Source organism: Bos taurus, chromosome 2 (genome assembly GCF_002263795.3).
Source record: "Bos taurus isolate L1 Dominette 01449 registration number 42190680 breed Hereford chromosome 2, ARS-UCD2.0, whole genome shotgun sequence".
NCBI lineage: Eukaryota > Metazoa > Chordata > Mammalia > Artiodactyla > Bovidae > Bos > Bos taurus.
In genome coordinates, this window is record NC_037329.1 from 135,371,325 (window position 1) to 135,394,415 (window position 23,091).

General features: G+C 54.8%; 1 protein-coding gene across 1 annotated transcript in view; it reads right to left on the reverse strand.

Annotated features, from left to right (window-relative positions):
* Window positions 1-21,929, reverse strand: part of PADI1 (peptidyl arginine deiminase 1) — a 44,654-nt gene extending 22,725 nt beyond the window's left edge. The window contains 2 exon segments of the mRNA NM_001101272.1: window positions 313-493; window positions 21,769-21,929. Coding sequence (NP_001094742.1) covers window positions 313-493; window positions 21,769-21,860 — 273 coding nt within the window. The 5' untranslated portion in view covers window positions 21,861-21,929.
* Between the last annotated feature and the right edge of the window lie 1,162 nt (window positions 21,930-23,091).

Here is a 23,091-nt window from a genome sequence, read left to right on the forward strand (position 1 = left end):
TGAGGACGCCTGTCTGCATGGGAGTGGGCAGGGCCTGTTTGGGGTCGGTGTGGAGCTGGGATCCAAGCAGGTGTCTGTGAACTTGAGGGGGCGAGCAGGCAGGCTGTGCATTTATGGGAGTGTCCATTCCTGCGTGTGTGGGTGCTGGCGTGGGTGGGTTCACAGGCTTAGGTGTCTATGGCTTGTTTCGGGATGTGTCCTGGGTGTGGATTTGGGTGTCGTAGCCTCGTGGGGCTGGCTGACCAGGGCGGTGTGTGAATGGGGTGTGCTTTGTCGGGGGCTCTGACCTTCTGCAGGGAAGGGACCTCTTACCTTGAGGTCATTTAAAGCCTTACTGGCTGCGTCCACCGATATGACCACTTCCACGCTGGCATCCAGGGGCCAGTAGGCCCTGCCCGTGGGCTCTGTCACCCGTGCTGGGTCATAGACCATGAAGATCTTCACCCCGGAGCTCCCAGAAACTCCAAAGTTCTCAGCGCCCTCAGGCACATCACTGACAGAAAAGAGAGAGGGGAGCGTCGTGGGTGCAGAAGAGACCAGCAAGGTAGGGGGTGCTGCCAGGCGATGCAGACAGCAGCCCCATGGCTGGGGTGGGGCGTGGGGGGTGCCCCTGGCCAGGAGACCAAACTGGTTAGGCCCCAGGGCCCCATCCCAGCTCTCCACGATGCCCACATGACCTGCCCTGAGCCCATCACCCCCTGGCCTCAGTCTCCCCATCTGCAACACGAAGGGCTTGGAGCAGAGCAAGGCCACAAAGCTTTGTTTCAGGGGCAGAGTTGTTTCCGCGGACCTTGAATGGAGCCCTGGGCAGAAGGTGGACAGAAGGGGCCTGATGGTGACGCCGAATCATAGTGTTTAACCCTTCCGCTCCCATAGCGGCCCCTGAAACTCCAGAGCGCAGAGACGGAACCCCTCTGGACAACCCCAGCCCCACCCCTCTCCTGAAACTTCTAGCTCTGATGCTTCCAAACTCTCCAACCCAATGGGAAACCCACCTCTCACGTCCTCTGCTGCCATCCCTGGCCCCTTAGAGTCCTAGACAGCTTCCTTGGCCCACCTGCACGTGCTCCAGTCTGTTCCCCAACGAACAGAGCATGCTCTTCCTGTGCTCAGAAGCGCTGGTCCCAGCCACACGCAGCATCGTCTCGGACGGCACACGAGGCCCTCCTGGTCAGCCCTCTCCCACCTGCAGCCCCTGCCCACTCCCGGGGCCTGCTCTTCCCCACTCGCTCTGCTCAGGCCTCGCTGACCTTCCCGATGTTCCCTGAAGCTGCCAGGCTGTCCTGCCTCAGGGCCTTTGCACTGGCTGTTCCCTCTGCAGAAAACGCTTTTCCTGCAGATCCCACTAGGCTCCCTCCCTTACCCTCTTCAGGGCTCAAATGTCGCCTTCTCAGTGAGGCCACCCCCCCAACCTACCACTCTGTGTAATGCTACACCTTTCCTCATCTCCTCTTCCACTCCCCTTACCTCTGTCATTCTGTTCTGATTCTTTTTTTAAAAAATATTTCTATTTATCTATTTAGTTGTGGTATGTGGGGTCTTAGTTCCCCAGCCATGGATTGAACCTGGGCCCCCTGTATTGGGAGTGCAGAGTCTTAGCCGCTGGACCGCCAGGGAAGTCCCTCTGTTCTGATTCTTAATCACACCGTTAGTCGCTCAGTCGTGTCTGACTCTTTGGTGACCCCGTGGACTGTAGCCCGCCAGGCTCCTCTGTCCATGGCATTCTCCAGGCAAGAATAATGGAGTGGGTTGCTATTCTCTGCTCCAGGGCATCTTCCTCACCCAGGGATCGAACCCAGGTCTCCTGCACTGCAGGCGGGTTCTTTGCCATCTGAGCCCCCAGGGAAACCCCAGTCAGACAGTTATGTGTTGCTCGTCTCTCCTGCTAGGAGCTCAGGTCCCTGAGGGCACGGAATTTTGTCTGTTTTGCTCGTTGCTGCAGCCCAGAATCTGTAACAGTGTTCGGCTTGTAGTCTTTCTCATAAACACTTGTTGAATCAATGAATGGACTCAGTTTTCCCTACTCCACCAGGGCATTCAGGCCCCTCTCTACCCGGCAGTGCAGCGCTTGACTGACGCCAGAGCCCAGTGCAAACTTCTCCTGTTCCCCTGACGCCCCGCAGCCACCTGGTAGCCCAGAACTCAGGGCTCCAGAAAGGGCGGGTCGTGGAGCCCCTGGTGTGCCAGCCCCAGGCAGGGGCACCCCTCTTCTGGGCCTGCACACTGCTTCTCACACCACAGCTGCTCCCAGCCACAGCAGAGAGGGGCCGGTCTTCTGGACCAAAGACCCAGAGGGGTGCTCTGCAAACTCGGGCTGCAGAGCACCTGAAGCCAAGCTGGCGGGGCCTCCGAGGGCGTACCTGTCCTTCCTTGCTCCCTGAGTGACCCTGTGCTGTGCGGCCCCCTCTGCCGTCCCTGGGGGAGGCCCCAGGTTTCCGTGAGGCCCTTGGCCGTGTAGAGTGCACTCTAGAGGGGAGATGGACAAGGGAACTACATGCCAAGCTTCTCCACCGCCATCCCCCAAGAGCCATCAGCCTCAAGGCCACCACCCAAGGTCAAGGCCACGTGCAGATGTTCACCCGACTGCCAGAGGGGTCCTTCAATACAGCTCCTGTCTCCATTCTTTCCCGGACTCCTGAGAACCCAGCCAATGTAAACTCCCCTGGAGAAAACAGACAGGCCTCCCTAATCCCCAGCGTGGCCACTTAGTCCCCACAAAGCACGGGGCCCGGTGACAGTGATGGTGACGGTCGTGGCTCCAATAACCCCTGGTCCCACGCAGGGTCTGGAGCACCGATGTACATCACAGCCCACAAGGCGGCTACTATTCTCCTTGCTGTAAAGATGAAGCTGGAGCGAGGGGCTGCCCCGGCCGTCCAGTGGTTAAGAGCCTGCGGGCCGACGCAGGCGCCACGGGCTTGGTTCCCGGCCCGGGAGAATCCCGTGTGCCGCTTCAAAGCCATTAAGCCCGTGCTGTGCCCCAAGAGACTAGGGATCTCTTCAAGAAAATCAGAGATACCAAAGGAACATTTCATGCAAAGATGAGCTCGATAAAGGACAGAAATGGTATGGACCTAACAGAAGCAGAAGATATTAAGAAGAGATGGCAAGAATACACAGAAGAACTGTACAAAAAAGATCTTCACGACCCAGATAATCACGATGGTGTGATCACTGACCTAGAGCCAGACATCCTGGAATGTGAAATCAAGTGGGCCTTAGAAAGCATCACTGTGAACAAAGCTAGTGGAGGTGATGGAATTCCAGTTGAGCTATTCCAAATCCTGAAAGATGATGCTGTGAAAGTGCTGCACTCAATATGCCAGCAAATTTGGAAAACTCAGCAGTGGCCACAGGACTGGAAAAGGTCAGTTTTCATTCCAATCCCAAAGAAAGGCAATGCCAAAGAATGCTCAAACTACCGCACAATTGCACTCATCTCACACACTAGTAAAGTAATGCTCAAAATTCTCCAAGCCAGGCTTCAGCAATACGTGAACCGTGAACTTCCTGATGTTCAAGCTGGTTTTAGAAAAGGCAGAGGAACCAGAGATCAAATTACCAACATCCGCTGGATCATGGAAAAAGCAAGAGAGTTCCAGAAAAACATCTATTTCTGCTTTATTGACTATGCCAAAGCCTTTGACTGTGTGGATCACAATAAACTCTGGAAAATTCTGAAAGAGATGGGAATACCAGACCACCTGATCTGCCTCTTGAGAAATTTGTATGCAGGTCAGGAAGCAACAGTTAGAAGTGGACATGGAACAACAGACTGGTTCCCAATAGGAAAAGGAGTTTGTCAAGGCTGTATATTGTCACCCTGTTTATTTAACTTATATGCAGAGTACATCATGAGAAATGCCGGACTGGAAGAAACATGAGCTGGAATCAAGATTGCCGGGAGAAATATCAATAACCTCAGATATGCAGATGACACCACCCTTATGGCAGAAAGTGAAGAGGAACTCAAAAGCCTCTTGATGAAAGTGAAAGTGGAGAGTGAAAAAGTTGGCTTAAAGCTCAACATTCAGAAAACGAAGATCATGGCATCTGGTCCCATCACTTCATGGGAAATAGATGGAGAAACAGTGGAAACAGTGTCAGACTTCATTTTTCTGGGCTCCAAAATCACTACAGATGGTGACTGCAGCCATGAAATTAAAAGATGCTTACTCCTTGGAAGGAAAGTTATGACCAACCTAGACAGCATATTCAAAAGCAGAGACATTACTTTGCCAACAAAATTTGTCTAGTCAAGGCTATGGTTTTTCCAGTGGTTATGTATGGATGTGAGAGTTGGACTGTGAAGAAAGCTGAGCACCGAAGAATTGATGCTTTTGAAGTGTGGTGTTGGAGAAGACTCTTGAGAGTCCCTTGGACTGCAAGGAGATCCAACCAGTCCATTCTGGAGGAGATCAGCCCTGGGATTTCTTTGGAAGGAATGATGCTGAAGCTGAAACTCCAGTACTTTGGCCACCTCATGTGAAGAGTTGACTCATTGGAAAAGACTCTGATGCTGGGAGGGATTGGGGCAAGAGGAGAAGGGGACGACAGAGGATGAGATGGCTGATGGCATCACTGACTTGATGGACGTGAGTCTGAGTGAACTCTGGGAGTTGGTGATGGACAGGGAGGCCTGGCATCCTGTGATTCATGGGGTCGCAAAGAGTCGGACACGACTGAGCGACTGATCTGATCTGATCTGCCCCAAGAGGGCAGCCCCGCTGGCTGCAACTGGAGGAAGCCCAGAACAGCCAGCAATAAAAAGAAACAGTTTTTATTCCAGCCCCAGTGGCTCTCAGTCTCAGCTGCTGTAGAGAATAAAATGCACCTTGTCCATCAAAAAAAAAAAAAAAGATATATTTTTTAAAAATCTCTAAAGATAAAGCTTTGTCTGGTTTAGTCTCGCTCCACCGAGACCGCTGACTCTAGAGAATGCCTCACCCGTGACTGGAGCCTACGACGGCCGCAGCTGCATCACGATTCCACACGTGGAGTTGCACCTGATCTGCTCATTCTTTCCCCGATTAATAAAGCTGTCCTAAATGCACAGTCATAAACGCACGTGGTGTGAAGGCTGATGGGTTTTCTCATCTGCGCTCGAGAAGAAGAAGAAGAAACCGAGATGATGAAGACACTGCCCCTTCACTGGAAAGTCCCAGACGAGCGCCTCCTCACGGTTTTGTGTCAATCTCAGTGCAACAGCTACAGGCACCAAGTTTAATCTGCGTTATTCACCTTATCTTTGTCAATAAAACAATAAACGGAGTCCTGATTTGTAGACGTTGCCAATATCCCTGGTGTAAACACTCCCACTAAGGTCAGTTTCAAGTTATCATCGCAACATCATTGAACCCAGAGTTGCAAAGAGATGCAAAAGAGGCCCCTACGTGCCGCTCTCCTACAGACAGAGGGAATGCTGGTGGAACACAGATGACCGCGGGATGCAGTGAAATATTGGAAACAGATGCGTGTCAAGTGTTTTTTATCTTTTCTTTTTAAGTACTGCCCATTTATTTTTTGATTGATTTTTTTTTTAATTTGGCTACATCTCACAGCATGCAGGATCTTAGTTCCCCGACCAGGAATCAGACCTACCCCCTGTATGGGGAGCACAGAATTTTCACCACTGAACCACCAGGGAAATCGCTACCATTGCTTTTAGATTTTTTTATTTTTGGTTCTGCTAGGTCTTCATTCAGTGCTCAGGCTTCTCCTGGTGGTGGCTTCTCTTGTTATTACTGTTAAATAAACTGTATTTAAAACAATGGTGGGGGGCTTCCCAGGTGGCTCAGTGATAAAGAACCCACCTGCCAATGCAGGAGACGCAAAAGACAAGGGTTCGATCCCTGGGTCAGGAAGCTCCCCTGGAGGAGGGCATGGCAACCCACTCCAGTATTCTTGCCTGGAGAATCCCATGGACAGAGGAGCCTGGTGGGCTACAGTCCATGGGGCTGCAAAGAGTCGGACACAACTGAGCAACTCAACAGGCAAGCAATATACAGTGTAATTTTAAATAATGGCTGTGTTTGACAACAGGCTTGTAAACTTCCTTAAAAAAAAAAAAAAAAAAGACAATCAGGTCCCTTGGGGAGGCGTCCTGCTTTGCTGCTGAGCGCTTGCACAGCCGCCGTTCTCCAGCCTCCCCTGGAGGGACTCAGCCTTTCGCCAGGGCGACCGTGCGCTTCTCCAGTTGTGCCGGGCACTGGTCCTTGACTGTCTCTGCTGTGCTGGGTCTTTGTTGCTGGTGGGCTTTTCCCTCGTTGCTGCGAGCGGGGGCTACGCGTCTCTCATTGCAGTGGTGTCTCTTGTTGGGGAGCACAGGAGATGCCCCACAGGCCTTGGCGCTTGGGTTCTCTGCATTCGGAATGTTCAGCCGGGAGCATCCCCAGGGCCTCGGTGCTTCATCTCTTTTCCGAAGGTGCCCTGCCTGCCCTGTGTAAGGCAGTGGCGGGGGCTCACGGGTGGCGCCATGGGCCTCACACCCCCCAACCGCAGGACCCAGCTGCATCGCCTTCCAGCCCGTGGCACCTGTCACCTGAGGTGCCACATTTATCGCACATATTTCCCTACTGTCTCTCCCATTTCTCCCCCTGGAATGCAGGGAACTTCCCGTTCTACTTTCACTAAAACTGTGGTCATCTCAGCACCCAGCGCGGGGCCTGCTTGTGGGCAAGAAGCACAGGAAGCCCTTGTTTGATGGACGAGGACGAGACAACCCGGGAACGCGGAATGGTAACCAAGCAGAGTCTATGGACCCCCCTGGAACAGACGTCCCCACCTTCCTCCGCATCCTCCACCTGCCTCTCGCTCGCAATAAAACTTTAGCCTCCTAGGCTTTCCTTGAGTTCCAAAGAGTAAACTTAACCAGGAAATCTAGAAAATGCAGAGGCAAAGGAAAACAGCCGAACAAGACAAAACAATGTCTTGGCCGTTCAAACACTCAAGGACTTTACTTCCTCCTCACAGAGATAGACAGGATTCTGAGCCATACCCTGGAACTGTTTTGCAGATACTGAACCCCCCATCCCAGGTGGAAGAAGTTAATTGTATGCTGCCCACAGCACGTAGTCCCAGAAGGCTGATGAGGCTGACTCCCGATTACCTCACCACCAGCCAATCACGAGAATGTGCGCAATCACACACCCTACAGCCCTTTCCCTCACTCTGCCTTTAAACACCTTTCAGTGAAATAGAGCACACCCTCTCACCTCATGCAGAAACTCAAGATGGCGTAAAGGCTTAGACATAAGACAGGACACCATAAAAGTCCTAGATGAGATCATAGGCGAACATTCTCTGATATAAATTGTACCAATGTTTTCTTAGGCCAATCTCCCAACCCAGACAATAGAAATAAAAACAAAAATGAACAAACGGGACCTAATCAAACTTTTAAGCTTTTGCACAGCAAAGGAACCCATAAACAAAAACGAAAAGACAGCCTGCAGAACGGGAGAAAATATTTGCAAATGATGCAACCAACAAGGGCTTAATTTCCAAAATATGCAAGCGGTTCATAAAACTCAACACGAAAAAAGCAGGCAACCCAATTGAAAAATGAGGAGAAGACCTAAGATAGACATTTCTCCAAAGAAGAAATACAGATGGCCAATAGGCACCTGAGAAGATGCTGGACAAGCTAATTACTGCAGAAATGCAAATCAAGACTACAGTGAAGTATCCCCTCACACCAGTCAGAATGGTCATCATCAAAAAAATCTGCAAACAAGACATGCTGGAGAGACTGTGGTGAAAAGGGAAGCCTCTCGCGAACTGTTGCTGTGAGTGTAAATTGATACAGGCATTTGGAGAACAGTATGGAGGTCCCTTAAAAAGATGAAAAATGAACTATCGTATGACCCAGCAATCCCACTACTGGGCACATACCCTGAGGAAACCATAACTCAGAAAGACACACGGACCCCAAGATTCTTTGCAGCACTATTTACAATAGCCAGAACACGGAAGCAACCTAGATGTTCATCGACAGATGAACGGATCAAGAAGATGCGGTACGTATACACAATGGAATATTACACAGCCATAAGAAACGAAATCAGGTCACTTGTACTGATGTGGATGCACCCAGAGCCTGTCATACCAAGTGAAGTAAGTCAGAAAGAGAAAAACAATGATTAATATTAACCCATCAATATGGAATCTAGAAAAAAGGTACAGATGAACCGGTTTGCAGGGCAGGAATAAAGAGGCTGACTTAGAGAATGGATACGTGGACATTAGTGGAGGAGGGGGAAGGCGGGGCGCACTGAGGGAGCAGCTTTTACACACACAAACTGCTGTCCATGAAATAGACGGCCAGTGAGGCGTGAGGCCAAGCAGGCCCTAGGAAGCATCACTAAGAACAAAGCTAGTGGAGGTGATGGAATTCCGGCTGAGCTATTTCAAATCCTAAAAGATGACGTTTTAGAGTGCTGTACTCAATGTGTCAGAAAATTTGGAAAACTCGGCAGTGGCCACAGGACTGGAAAAAGTCAGTATTCATTCCAATCCCAAAGACAGGCAATGCCAAAGAATGCTCAAACCGGAGCTCATTTCACAAGCTAGCAAGGAAATGCTCAAAATCCTTCAAGCTAGGCTTCAGCAGTACCTGACTTGATGGTGAACAAGCCAGGTTTAGAAAAGGTAGAGGAACCAGAGATCAAATTGCCAACATTCGTTGGATCATAAAGAAAGCAAGGAAATTACAGAAAAATACCTACTTCTGGTTCATTGTCTATGCTAAAGCCTTTGACTGTGTGGATCACAACAAACTGTGGAAAATTCTTCAAGAGATGGGAATACTAGAGCACCTTGCCTGCCTCCTGAGAAACCTGTATGCAGGTCAAGAAGCAATAGAACCAGGCATGGAACAATGGACTGATTCAAAATTGGGAAAGGAGTACGCCTAGGCAGTATCTTGTCGCCTTGTTTATTTAAGTTCTATGCAGAGTACATCATGCAAAACGCCAGGCTGGGTGAATCACAGCTGGAATCAAGATTGCCAGGAGAAATACCAACAACCTCAGATATTCAGATGATATCACCCTAACGGCAGAAAGTGAAGAGGAACTAAAGAGCATCTTGATGAGGGTGAAAGAGGAGGGTGAAAAAGCTGGCTTAAAACTCAACATTCAAAAATGAAGATCATGGCATCTGGTCCCATCACTTCATGGCAAATAGATGGGGAAAAATGGAAACAGTGGCAGATTTTATTTTCTTGGGCCCCAAAATTACTGCGGATGGTGACTGCAGCCAGGAAATTGAAAGATGCTTGCTCCTTGGAAGAAAAGCTATGACCAACCTAGGCAGTGTATCAAAAAGCAGAGACATCACTTTGCCAACAAAGGTCTGTCTAGTCAAAGCTATGGTTTTTCTAATAGTCATGTACAGATGTGAGGGTTGGACCATAAAGAATACTGAGTGCTGAAGAACTGATCCTTTAAACTGTCTTGCTGAAGACTATTGAGAGTCTCTTGGACTGCAAGGAGATCAAACCAATTAGTCCTGTAGGAAATCAACACTGAATATTCACTGGAAGGACTGATGCTGAAGCTGAAGCTCCAATACTTTATAGCCACCTGGTTCAAAGAGCCGACTCATTGGAAAAGACCTTGATACTGGGAAATATTGAAGGAAGGAGGAGAAGGGGACGACAGAGGATGAGATGGTTGGATGCCATCACTGATCCATGGACATGAATTTAAGGAAACTCCAGGAGATGGTGAAGGACAGGGAGGCCTGGTGTGCTGCAGTCCATGGGGTTGCAAAGAGTCAGACACGACTTAGCAACAGAATAAGCAAGTGGGAAACTACTGCAGAGCTCAGCGAGCTCAGCCTGTGCTCTGAGATGACCTAGAGGGGTGGGAGGGAGGCTCTGGAGGGAGGGGATGTGTGTACACACACAGCTGCTTCACCTCGATGTCCAGAGGAAACCAGCACAACATCGCGAAGCAATTATATGCCAAAATGAATAAATAAATAAAAAGTCTACAAACAAAAACGACAAGTAAAATTACCATATGATCCAACATTGCCACTCCTCGCCATACATCTGGACAAATCTGCAATTCAGAAACACGTGCATCCCTGTCTTCACAGCAGCGCTGGTCACGATGGCCAAGACGTGAGAACAACTTGAATGGCCATCAACAGATGAATGGGTAAAGAAGATGCGGCGCATACGCACAACAGAATACTACTCAGCCATGAAAGAGGAGCTTCCCAGGTGGCACAAGTGGTAAGAGCAGTCCTGCAATGCAGGAGACACAGGAGACGCGGGCTCCATCCCTGGGTCGGGAAGGTCCCCTGGAGGAGGGCATGGAGACCCACTCTGGTATTCTTGCCTGGAGAATCCCATGGACAGAGGAGCCTGGCGGGCTGCAGTCCGTGGGGTGTCAAAGAGTCGGACACGACTGAGCGACTGAGCACGCACAGCCACAAAAAGAATGAAATGACGCCTTCTGCAGCAATATGGTGAAACTAGAGATCATCATTCCAAGTGAAGTAAGTCAGAAAGAGAAATACCGTGTGGTATCACTTGCATGTGGAATCTAAATTAAAACACAAATGAACCTGCCTCTGGAACAGAGACAGTCGCAGACACAGGGAATGGGCTGGTGGTTGCCTACGGGGCGGGGCCGGGGGAGGGCTCGTTACAGATAAAACAAACAGCAAGGCCTCAGTGGACAGCACAGGGAGCCACCTTCAGTATCCTATGATAAGGATGCCCCTGGCGGTCCAGAGATTAAGAACCCGCCTTGCGATGCAGGGGACTTGAGTTTGATCCTTGGTCAGGGAACTAAGATCCCACATGCACAGCACCGCAGCTGGAGAGTCCACGTGCCACAAGGGAAGATCCTGCATGAAGCAATGCCGCTGAGACCCCAGGCAGCCAAATTAATTAATCAATTTAAAAAATACTCTATGATAAACCATAATGGAAAAGAATGTGTATTCATGTATAACTGAATCACTTTGCTGCACAGCAGAAACTAGCACATTGCAAATCGACTAGACTTCATCCAAAAAAATACTAGGAAAAAACACACCCAGCACCCCTCTCCATTACCCTGTCTTTAAAAACCTTTCCCTCTGAACTACCCAGGAGTTCAGGTCTTTCAAGCACCAGCCTCCTGGACTCCTTGCTGTGCCTGCCCTTTCCTTCGCCACAGCCCAGTGTCTGTAGACTGGCTTTAATGTGTGCCGGGGAGCGGGCCCAAGTGGTTCAGTGACGAATGGCTTTCCCTGGACCGCCCAGCTGGCAGGTTGGTTGAGCATGAATTTGAATTCAATCGATCCAGCCCCAGGGCCCCTGCTCACACACCCTAAGAGCAAATCAGCAGGAGACCTGTGTGTCTTGCTGACTGCAGAAGGGTTTCCAGCTCCATGGAGAGCCTGGGGACTGTCACTGCTGACGCAGCCCTTTCAAGGGAAGCAGGGTTCCTTGGAGCCAATCCCCAGCTTTGGGCAAAAGTTGACATTTCTAAGTCACAGCCCTGGGCACACTACCCTTTATTTGGAATCTTGGTAGAACATAATAATAATAATAACGTAAGAAGGGGTGGGAAGGGATAAATTGGAAGACTGGGATATGAGCACTGCTCTCCTGTAGGCTCAGAATCCATCCACCAATGCAGAAAACTCAAATTCAATCCCTGGGTCAGGAAGACCCCCTGGAGAAGGAAATGGCAACCCACTCCAGGATTCTTGTCTGGCAAATCCCATGGACAGAGGAGCCTCGCAGGCTACAGTCCATGGGGTTGCAAAGAGTTGGACACAACTTAGCAACTCAACAACAGCAAATATATAAAATAGATGACTAATGAGGACCTACTGTATACACGGGGAACTCTGCTCAGTACTCTGGAATGGCCTGCAGGGGAGCAGAATATAGGAAAGAGTGGGTATGAGTGTATGAGTAACTGATCCACCTTGCTGTACAGCTGAAACTGACACGGCATTGTAAGTCAACTCCTGCGCGCCAGGTCGCTTCAGTCGTGTCCGACTCTCTGCGACCCCATGGACTGCAGCCCACGAGGCTCCTCTGTCCATGGGGTTCTCCAGGTGAGACAACTGGAGTGGGCTGCCGTTCCCTTCTCCAGGGACCTTCCCGACCCAGGGATCGAACCCGAGTCTTGTAGGTCTCCTGCATTGGCGGGCAGGTCTCCCCGCTCTCTGGGGGGGCGCCTGTTCAGGCCCCACTCCCTTCCACGCCCGCCCCCATCCAGGCTGCTTCCCTAGGGCTGCCTCTCAGGGCGAAAAACGCAGGTGTCTGCGGTTGGCCCAGCAGGAGGGGTTTTTGTTGTTTTGTGCGTGCGTGCGTGCGTGTGCGTGAGTGCGTGTGCGTGCGTGTGCGTGCGTATGTGCGTGCGTGCGTATGTGCGTGCGTGTGTGCGCGTGTGTGCGTGCATGTGTGTGTTTGCAGCCCTCCGGGGAGGGCCTCTGTCTCTCGCGTCTACAGGCTGTGCCAGGCCGGCCCCTGGCCGTCTGGATTCTCACTCCCTTGGCGTGCCCCCTCCTCCCCTGTCCCGGGCCTCTAGGACGGGCTCTCAGAGCCTTTCCCCACCTCTCAGACTCCTGGGTCTGTGGGTGGAGCCGAGCATTAAGGGCCGCTCTGGGGGTGGAACAGGCAGGCATGGGTGAGCCGCAGGCCGCCCACAGTGGGACTTGTCTCCGCTGCTCCTCAGCTGCTCTGCGGCTCACCCGATCCACGAGCCAGAACCACCTCCCCCCACCCTCACCTCCCACCAACTCATCGGCATCTGTGGGGTCCAGTCTCCCAGTGCAGCCCCTGGACGGGACCAAACCCCGACTCGGTCATTACCATGCCGGAGGCACCCAGTCTCCCGGGTGTCATCAGTCATTAGCGCTACCGTCATCGCCACTGCCAGGCCTGATGAGACTGTGAGCGTGTCCCTTCAACTCACAGCTGGGATGGGGATGGGAGAGGCAGCCTTCTGCACTCTTCAAAATGAAATGAAATGAAAGTTGCTCAGTCGTACCCAACTCTTTGCGACCCCATGGACTGTAGTCCATGGGATTCTCCAGGCCAGAATACTGGAGTGGGTAGCCTTTCCCTTCTCCAGGGGATCTTCCCAACCCAGGGATCAAACCCAGGACTCCCGCATTGCAAGCAGATTCCTTACCAATTGAGCTCCTTCAAATGCTACCCCTTCCGTGGACCAGACTGTGGGCTGTGTGAGGCGTATGGCCTGGGATTCGGTCACTCAGCTGCTCTGAGCCTCGATTTTCCTCCTCAGTAAAATGGATGTAATCCAAAGAGCTACTTCCCAGGGCTGCTGGGCAGATTCGATTAGACGGTGCATTTAAAGTACTTGGCATGGGACTTCCCTGGTGGTCTAGTAGTTAAGTACTCCGATCTTCTAAAGCAGGGAGCATGGGTTCAATACCTGGTCAGAGAACTAAGATCCCACATGCCTTGTGGTGTGACCAAGAAATAAACATTTTAAAAAGGAGAGAGCTATACTGAAGTGCTTGGCATACAGTAGGTGCTTAAGCGTTTGCTGCCATCGCTGCTGGTGCTATAACTCTTCCCAGAGCCCCCAGCAGCCCAAGCCAGTCGGGCCAGGACCCTGTCTCCTCCCGGGGCCCCGAAGCCCCCGTCCAGACCCTCCTTGCAGCCCCTCACAGTCTGTATCACCCAGAACAGCACCCTGACTCGTCCTCACCCCGGGCCCCGGCTCAGAGTAGGGCCGGGTTCACAGGTTAATCAGCAGGCTGCAAGGAGAATGGACTCAGCTCTTAGAGGGATCTCACAAAGGGAGGCACAGAGGATGGGGAAGGGATCCAAAGCAACCGGTCATTCCAGCCTGGCTCACTTGCTTTAACTACATCCGTGCCCACCCACCTGGTCAGGTGTAAGGACAGCACGTTTCACAGGCAATATTGGGTAGGGTAATACCAGGGTGGCATTTTCAAGCACTTAGTATGTGCCAGGGGGCTTCCCAGGTGGAGCAGTGGTAAAGAGCCCTCCCGCCAATGCAGGAGATGTGAGGGACGTGGGCTCGATCCCTGGGTCAGGAGGATCCCCTGGAGGAGGAAATGGCAACTAACTACAATATTCTTCCCAGAAAACCCCATGGATGGAGGAGACTGTTGGGATACGGTCCGTGGGGGTGCAGAGTCAGACATGACTGAGCATGCACACACCGTGTGGTAGGCACGTCGCCAGCTTCTGACACCTGCGATCTTATCTACACTTTACAACAACCCTCGTAGGTACGTGTTGCTGTCCTCGTCTAGCAGTTGAGGAAATCTTTTCAGCGAGGCTGAGTGCCCTTCCTGGGATCACACAGCTGGCAAAGAATGGAAGGGGCGGCAGGCTTGTCTTCCCTCTCGTGCCGTCCCAGCCAACGTTAAAAGGTGTGTGCGTGCTCTGAGCGTGTTCCTGGCAGGGACTGGAGGAAGGAGATACCCAGAGAAGATGTGGGAAGGAAAAAGGGAAACGTTGAAACCTTGCCACACAAGCTCTTTTACATGATCCCCGGGGAGCTGACAGGATGTGGGGCAGTGAGGCAGGAAGGGCACGTGCCCTCCTCCCCCTCCATGCACCCCAACTTTGCAGGGGTGAAGTCAGTGCCAACCAGCAGGATGGCATGACCTTCCGGCCCCTTTTTACCCTTAAAACAATGAGACTCTGGAGTGTCTTCACAGTCCTTGGGTCAGAGAAGGGTCCCAGAGGTCATCCTGGCCAGCTCCCTGCCCACTGCAGAACTCTGTGCTCGAACACTTCCTGTGACAGGGAGCTCACTACCTCACACCCTTTGGTACTTTGACAGTTCAGAGAAAGAATTAGGAAGTCTTTCCTTTTGCCTGGCTTCAACCTGCACCCAGAAGCTTCCTCCTCCCGGGGCGCCACAGGCACACTTCATCTCAGCTACTCGGAAGCTGACTGCCTGGTCCCTGGGGAGGGAGAGGAGAGACAGGGCAGGCATGGGGCCGCTCCCATGCTGTCCACCCTCCGTTCTTGGACCACACCAGCATCTGGGGGTGACCCCAGGGTCAGGGGGCCCTCTGCCCAGCCGAGGGTCTGGGTGGGGAGGGCACACTGGTGCTGACCCAGCCTCCAGCTGGGGGAAAGGGTATGGGCTAGCAGCAGAGAACCAGGGTGTGCGGAGGCTTGACCACGACACTATGCTGGGGAGAGGCCAGGGTGGAAAGGGGACTAATGTGACTGGATAGAAAGGCTGAGGAGCAAGCTGGTAGGCAGCCCTTGGGCAGAACAGACTGGCCAAGCCTGTGGCTTCCCCTTCACACCTGATCAGCCACCTGCCTGCCCGGGAAGGGCCACCATCCAGGTGTCCTGGACTAGACTCGACAAGTCCTCTCTGACACGGCCAGCTCTGGGGTCCCCCCTGCTGGGGGGCGAGACCTGATGTGGCCAGCAGTCCCCGGAGGCAGCCAGCCCTAAAGGACACAGCTCCCCCAGGAGCTCATGAGTCTTGTCGCTGCCGCCGGCTGCTCCACCTCAGCACGAATTTCCCGAGCGCCCGCTGTGGCAGGGGCCACCCTGGGCACAGGAGAGCAGAGATGAATCACCCTGGCCTCACGGGACCCGCCCAGGGCAGGGACAGCACGGTCTCCAACGTGCTCTTGCTCTGTTCTGATTCCGTCCCCGAGGCCCCTGCCTGCTGAGCAGGGCAGTTACCAGGCTTCTCATTTTACAGGTGATATGAAAGTCACGGAGAAGGCGATGGCACCCCACTCCAGTACTCTTGACTGGAAAATCCCATGGACGGAGGAGCCTATTAGGCTGCAGTCCACGGGGTCTCTAAGAGTCGGACACGACTGGGAGACTTCACTTTCACTTTTCACTTTCATGCATTGGAGAAGGGAATGGCAACCCACTCCAGTGTTCTTGCGTGGAGAATCCCAGGGACGGGGGAGCCTGGTGGGCTGCCGTCTATGCGGTCGCACAGAGTCGGACACGACTGAAGTGACTTAGCATAGCATAGCATGAAAGTCACAGGAGGCCACACATGGGCAGGACCTGAGGTTTGACCTCACCCGGGTCTGACCCCAAAGCTTATCCTCTGCCCTGCGCCCACCACCCCTGCGGAAACCCAACCACACAGAGGATTCCCCAGTAATGGGCGGGCTGTGTGACTCTGGGCAAGCCTCTTGACCACTCTGTGTCTCCGTCTTTGCAAAACAGGGATCTTAGGAGTCGTCACCGCATAAGCTCGTGTGAGACTTGACTGAGAGAGTGCCGTACGCACTGTGACTGAAGGCCCTGCCATCGTCATGTCGTACTGTCACCAGGGGCCTGGGCAGCAGGCAGACCTGGCGGAAGAGGATCCTGGCACCCCCTTCACTCTCCAGCCTGGCCAGAAACCAGGTGAGCGATTCAGCGGTGAGCGTCCACATCCTGAAGGCTCTCTTAGCCCCCAGAGTAAGGTGGGAGCCCCTCAGGGGTGGGCATAGATTGTCTCGTCTCTAAGCGCCTCAGCACAGCACAGAGCTGGACAAGGAGCAGCTGTCTCGAAACGTCTAAGGGACCGCAGACGGCTCAGAGCCCCGTGTGGCTTTCTCTTTGGTCCTGCCCAGGTGCTGGCTGTGGCTGACACAGTTGGGAGGGGGGTGATGAGGCCCGCGGATGCCCCGTTACAGGCTGGGATCGCCCCCTGCGTGCAGAACCACCCCAGGAGCAGCTGCATCATGCCCCTCTTTCTTTCCTTTCCAGAGGGACCTGACGCCCTGGCATTGCTCAGCCAAGGCCACACCCAGGGAGCCTGCATGGAGGGCCTGGGCCAGGCCTTCCTCCTCTGGAACCCCTGCCGGCCCAGGGATGGAGGTTGGAGGTGGCGGGGGCAGCTTTCATCCCAGCAGAGGCAAACAGGGGCTGGAGGCCAGGACATCTCAGAGACGAGCTCTGAATGGAAAGTCAGAATCACGGCTCACTCCTCCCCTCTCAGACTGTCTCCCCTTCTGCTACAGAGGAACTGCACAGCTGTGCTCCTCAGATCATGCAGCTTCTAGGGGGCCAAATTCACAGGCGATATCATCCCCTTCTAGTGTGGGAGGACGCTGGCGCCAGAGAGGCTGAGTAACTGGCCCAAGGTCACACAGCCCGCAGGACCACGACGCATCGCCAGCCCTCCCGAGCTCAGCAGTCACCAAGCAGCCGCATCAGTGGGACCTCCTCCTCGGGGCCCAGTCAGCGTGGGGTCCAGCCTTCTTCCTCGTCTGTGTCCGGAAGCCCCAGCCTCCTCCCCCGACACCTGTCAGCCTGGCGCAGACCACAGCCTCGGCAGGCTCCTCCTGAGGAATTCCTGACCTTCCCTTTGCCTATACTCCCAGCAAAGTGATGGAGACCCAGGTGGGGGCCGAGGGGTCCTGCACGTGGTTGAGAAGGTGTGTTGGAGAAGCGCTTGGCAGGGCTTCAGGCGGCCTTGGGCTCAGATGCAGGGCAGCGGGGCTCTCTGCTCTGGGCCTGGATGCGCTGCAGACTCAGCACGGGTCTGCCCCTGCCAGGCTCCGGCAGGCCCCAGCTCCCCTGCCCCGGCCCCTGGTGGCAGCGTTTGGGATCCCCACCACCACCCACAGCCCACAGCTGAGGCCCCTCCTGGGCTCCCCGGGGGCTGAGGTCCTCGGCTGGGTGTGGCCTTCCCAGTCCCTTCCGGCCCCACACCCTACACCCCACACACCTTTGAGCATCAGGACCACTTGGCGGAGCTGAACAGCTGCTTAGAAACCACAGCAAAGGGAAAGAAAGCGTCTCTGGACCGAGCAAAGCGGAGGACCGCCCATCACAGGAGAAGCATCTGGGGGTCGAGGCACCTCCATCGGGGCTGAGCCACCACCGCCCTTCCCCTGCCTCTCCAGTCTTTTCTCAGGGTCCACAGCCAGACCCTGCCCGCCCAAGGAGAGGGGAAGCTGGGAACTGCGGGGGAGGAGAGAGAGGTGGGGTTGGAAGTGATGGGAGCAGGAGACGGAAGAGAAGACGGTCAGGCACAAGGAGAGGTTCCAAGACCAAATGGCGGGGAGGAGAAGCGGGGCGTGCGCGGAGGTGCCTGGCAGGGGCTGCGGGGTGGAGGAGGGGATGGAAGAGAGACCGACAAGGTCCGTCTCAGGACAGGGGGCGGCGCAGGAGCCGGGGGCCAGGGCATCCGGACGCTCAGGGGGTGGCTGACCACCGGTGCCCTCTCTGAAGCCAGGATCACAGTCCATCATTTCACATCCAGATTGGGTGTGGCCTCTGCTGGCTCCAGGGACCTTGCAGAGGACCCCGACCTCATACCCTCCAAGAACCCTCCAGTCTAAACGCTAACATCACTTCCTATAAAGGAATGGATTCAGTTGCAGGACGGAATGAGGAGGAGGAGGGTTTCTCCCTGGAGCTTAAACCCGGGTCCCTGCCCGGCACCGGGAGCCTGTCGGTCATCAGGAGCTGGTGTTGGGCACCAGGCCTGTAATTACCCCACGAGGAGAACAATTACGCTTCACAGTACTTCTGCACAAGTTAAAAGCATTAATTTACTCAGTGTAAACATCAGAAATACACAGACCACAAGTTTTACAACTCCGTTTAGGCATGTTGGGTTCTTGAAAAGCAGGGAACCCCAGAGAAAGAAGCGGTTTGGGTCTTTTCTCCAGCTCACCTGAGAGGCCCTGAAGAGACCCCCCTTCCTGGGCTCCTGGAATTCCAGCCATCTCAGGTCTAAGAGTCTATCTGGCTTTGAGGCTTGTGCGGGGCTGGGGGAGGCTTAGAAAAAGCTCCAGGAGAGCATCCCAGCCTCACCCGGCCAGCCTTCCCCTCCATCCCCGGGGACAAATGTTCACGTGGTCTCCAGCCCAGGGCTCTGATTCTGGGCAGACAAGGAACTCCGTCCGGATCACTAATGCATTCCTCAGGCCACATTTCCTCCTTTTTGGCAGAAGTCCTCTGGGGACCGCTTCCAGGCAAGGAAAACAGAGACGGTCCGGGCTCTCTGGCCAGATGCAGTGGGTCATCAGCCTGCCAGGTTGAGAGGGCAGGGTCTGTAGCACATGCTATTTCTAGGGCTTCTCAGCCTGGGGCACCCCCAGGACACACTACTATCCCAAAACAGGTGTTTCCCCAAATAACCAGTCTGGAGCGCACACGGGGGAGTTAATCGCTTCCTGTGACGTCACCCCCACACGCCCATCTCCAGGGGCTCCGGAGGGCTGGGACCTCAGCCCAAGTGACTGGCACTCCTCTCTTCGGGGGGCGTCCCCCTTCTACCAGCAAGGCCAGTCAGAGGCCCCTTGCTCAGCCTCAGCTAGGGTGGGGCACCCACAGCAGGGGTGGGAGAGCCCCGAGTTCACCAAGTACAGCCCCCTCCTCTAGCCAGCCAGGGCCCCGGAGTGGGCTTCAGGACCCCCTGCTCCCATTTTTCTTGGCCACGTGTGGGATATTCGTTCCTGGACCAGGGTTCAAGCCCACAGCCCCAGTGCTGGAAGCCTTAACCATTGGACCGCCAGGAAGTCCCAGGCGCCTCTTCAAACCTTCCGAGGAGACAGGCCAACCCCCTCCCTCCACCCGGCTCCGATGACTCCACGTCGCCGGGTCCCACCTATCAGAGACCTCAGAGGCCAGAAGTTCTTCTCAAGGTCTACTTTGGAAACAACTTGTTGCAGAACTAACTTCAGCTTTCCAGAGACCCTCACGGCTACGATGCTAGTCCCCATCAACATCCAGGGTGAGGGCTCCTGAAGGACCCTGGGCGCGGGTCCCCCACGCTGCTCACCAGGACCCCACTGCAGCCCCTGCCCGCAGAGTCGGACCACCAGGCAGCTTCCCTGAGCCCGCAGCAGGGCCGCAGCCCTCCCTGGGGATGCCAGGGGGCTTGGTGAGCCTGAAGTAGGTTTACAGGCGCATTGCCCCTCGTACCCACCGCACAGCCCATCTGCCGTTCCTCCACCCTCTGAGACATGATGGGAGGAAAGTAGACCCACAGAGCCATTAGAGCTGTGGCACGGCCCCTCCCACAGGGCAAGGGCCCCACACAGGCAGGCTCACATTTATTGCCCTCCCCCAACACACTACCGGCGCTTCCCAGGTGGCACAGTGGTACAGAATCCCTCTGCCATTACAGGAGATGCAAGAGACCAGGATTCCATCCCTGGGTCGGGAAGATCCCCTGGAGCAGCAAATGGCAACCTGCCCCAGTGTTCTTGACTGGGAAACCCCATGGACAGAGGAGCCTGGCGGGCTGTGGTCCACGGGATGGCCAAGAGAAGGACCCGACTGAGCACACATGCACCCACAACCCATTACCGTCAGTGATCTTGTGCCCCCATTTGTCGAAGAGGAAACTGAGGCTCAGAGAAGCGCGGCAGCTTGCCCAGGGCCCCCCAGCCACCAACGGAGCTAGAATGAGAAGCTGAGTCTGTCCAAGTCGAGTGTGGGTGCTTTATCACCAGCCTGAACTGAACAGGGGATTCAGCTCATCCTGCTGGGGCCCAGAGAGGGCCTGCAGCTTGGCACACACCAGACAGCAAGTCAGCGGCGGAGGCAGAAGCAGAACTCCCATCTCCTGGCTCCCAGTCAGAGGCTCTCAGAAGGGCCTGAGTTTCTGCAGTTCCCTTCTAGAAGCAGCCGTCCCCTGGGAGAAGAGCAGGGGTGGAATAGGAAGACGGGGCTCACTAGAGACCCTGTCTCCGCTCTTGATGGTAAAGCATAGTCGCCAGATAAAGTAAGGGACACCAAGCTAAATCTGAATGTCAGTTACTTTTAAAAATACAAGTATGTCCCACGCAATACACTAAAAAAAGTTATTTTTTAAACCTGAGATGTAAACTGGGCGTCCTGCATTTTCATTTGCCGAGTCTGGCAACACTGTGTTAAGACGGCAGAAGAAAACGGGGTCTCCGCTGGCCGCCCAGATGCTGGAGAACCACCCCAGGCCAGGGCCCCCAGGATAGCTGGGAGCTGAGGCCTGGCCCCCAGGGCCCCTGGCTCCCCGCGCCCCCGAGGTCCCCGCCCCAGAGCCAGGGCAGGGGCAGCAGGAAGGCCCCGGGGGCGGGGGCCCCCTGAGGCCAGGTGAAGCCTCTGGGCAGCCTCTGAGGCCAGCTCAGACCCCAGCTTGTACCAGATCCAGCTCCCACCTGCTCTGGGAGGCAGACCCTCCTCACCTTGATTGCCCCCTCCCTGCCAACACACCGGGCTGAGTCCTGGGCCCCGCGTCCCAGCCTCATCCCCATCACCCTCTTGCAGACACAAGCCCCAGGCTCCTCTGAGCGCCTCCCGGTATGAGCACACTGAAACATACGCCCCAGGCCTGTTCTCAGTCCTTTTCCTTTGCCAACACGTTCACTCCTTCCCCAGCTCGTCCCCTCTCATCCCAGTCGTCCTGGCTGGCCTCCAACGACCAAGCTGCCATGCGCCGCCCCTCCGCCTCAGAGAGAGGGGCTGTCGGCAAGAAACGGAGGGCAGAATCAGCAGCACTTCATTCTGATGCTCCGCATGCGTTCCGCTGGGATGTCAGAACGCAGAACCCAGACCCCAGAGCGTGGCCCCAGGGCTCAGAGCTGGAACCCTCGCCCAAGGGCTTGAGGCCAGAGACGGGACCCCGGTGCCGGAGCCAGGGCCCCAGCAGGGACCTGCAGCCTCTCTCTCTCCTGGTGCTGCAGCAGCTCCGCCGGCTCTGCCGTCACAACGGCCCCTCGTCAGCATCCTCCACGGTGCCCGATTCGGCCTCCGGGGGCCACCCCGCTGCTGCAGGCGCCCCAGCCCCGCCCAGCCCTCTGCCAGCCAGGTGGGCACCCCTCGGCCCTCACCTGTGAACATCCAGGTGTGTCTCGACCCCCACAGCACACACGGCGTAGCTGGGCTTCTTCGGGGACAGCCGCACAGCACTGCGCTGGGCCATCCCGACCCGCTGGCGTCTGACCTCTGTGCACCCTGCTCCCAGGCTCCGTGCCCAGGCACCTCGTTGCCAGGAAGGGGTGTGAGTTCTGACAGGCTGGCGCTTTCCTCCTCCCTTTTAATTTCATCCTCTGACCTGAAGAGCCTGCCCAAGCCCGGTCCCCACCTCCTGGCCCCATGCCATCCCTCTTGGCCTGTCAATCCAAGAGGCTCAGGGAGGAGGTACCAAAAGCCTCCCTGGGGAATGGGGAAGTGGGGCTTCAGCTGAGGCTGAGCAGAGCTCAGCTGCCAGCAGAAGACAAGCCCCCAGCCCCCGCCCCTGCCCAAGCTTAGCTTCCATCCTCAGACTCTCGGCGACTGAATCCACACGGCAACGAGGCGATGGCAGCGGCTTCTGAGGGCCGGTGCTGCCTGAGTGGCCTGCAGATCTTATCTCGTAGGTTAGCACCTCATTGACCAGGGGATTTTCCCAGAAACTACTGCCCGTGGGCTTCCCTGGTGGCTCCGATGGTAAAGAATCCACCTGCAATGAAGGAGACCCAGGTTCAATCCCTGGGTGAGGAAGATCCCCTGGAGAAAGAAAGGGCAACCCACTCCAGTATTCTTTCCTGGAAAATCCCAGGGACAGAGGAGCCTGGCGGGCTACAGTCCATGGGGTCACAGAGTTGGACAGGACTGAGGGACTCACACTGCACCTCACTTCAGGGCCTGTGGTAAATACTGAAACATCTCCAGTTAATAACTCTGGGGCAACAAAAGACCTATTAATACATCTCTGGTCAATAATACGTTAAGGAATCAGTACACAAAAGCACAGAGTGATCAGACTGTCCGGGTTCAAGTCCCAGCTCTGCCACTTAACAACCCACGATCTTGGCAGGTTCGTCAGCGTCGTTAAGGCTCCATTTCTCCACATGTAGGACCATAGTTGTACCATAGCACCTGCTCCATTGGATTGATGTGGGGATTACCTGAGCTAAGTGGAGGAAGGTTAGCACAGTGCCTAGGGCCTAGTATTCACTAGAAGAAATGCTGGCAACTATTACTGGTCTCCTCATTTCACAGGAAGAGAACCGTGGCTGCAGATCACGTCACGAGTCAGCACTAGAGCCATGGCCAGATCCACTGACTCAACACCCCGTACCATCCCCAGGGGTGAGCTGATGCGTTTGCCTGCTGACTCCAGAGATGCTGGGAGCCCCCCAGGTTGGCTTCCTCGGCCAGCCTGTGGGGAG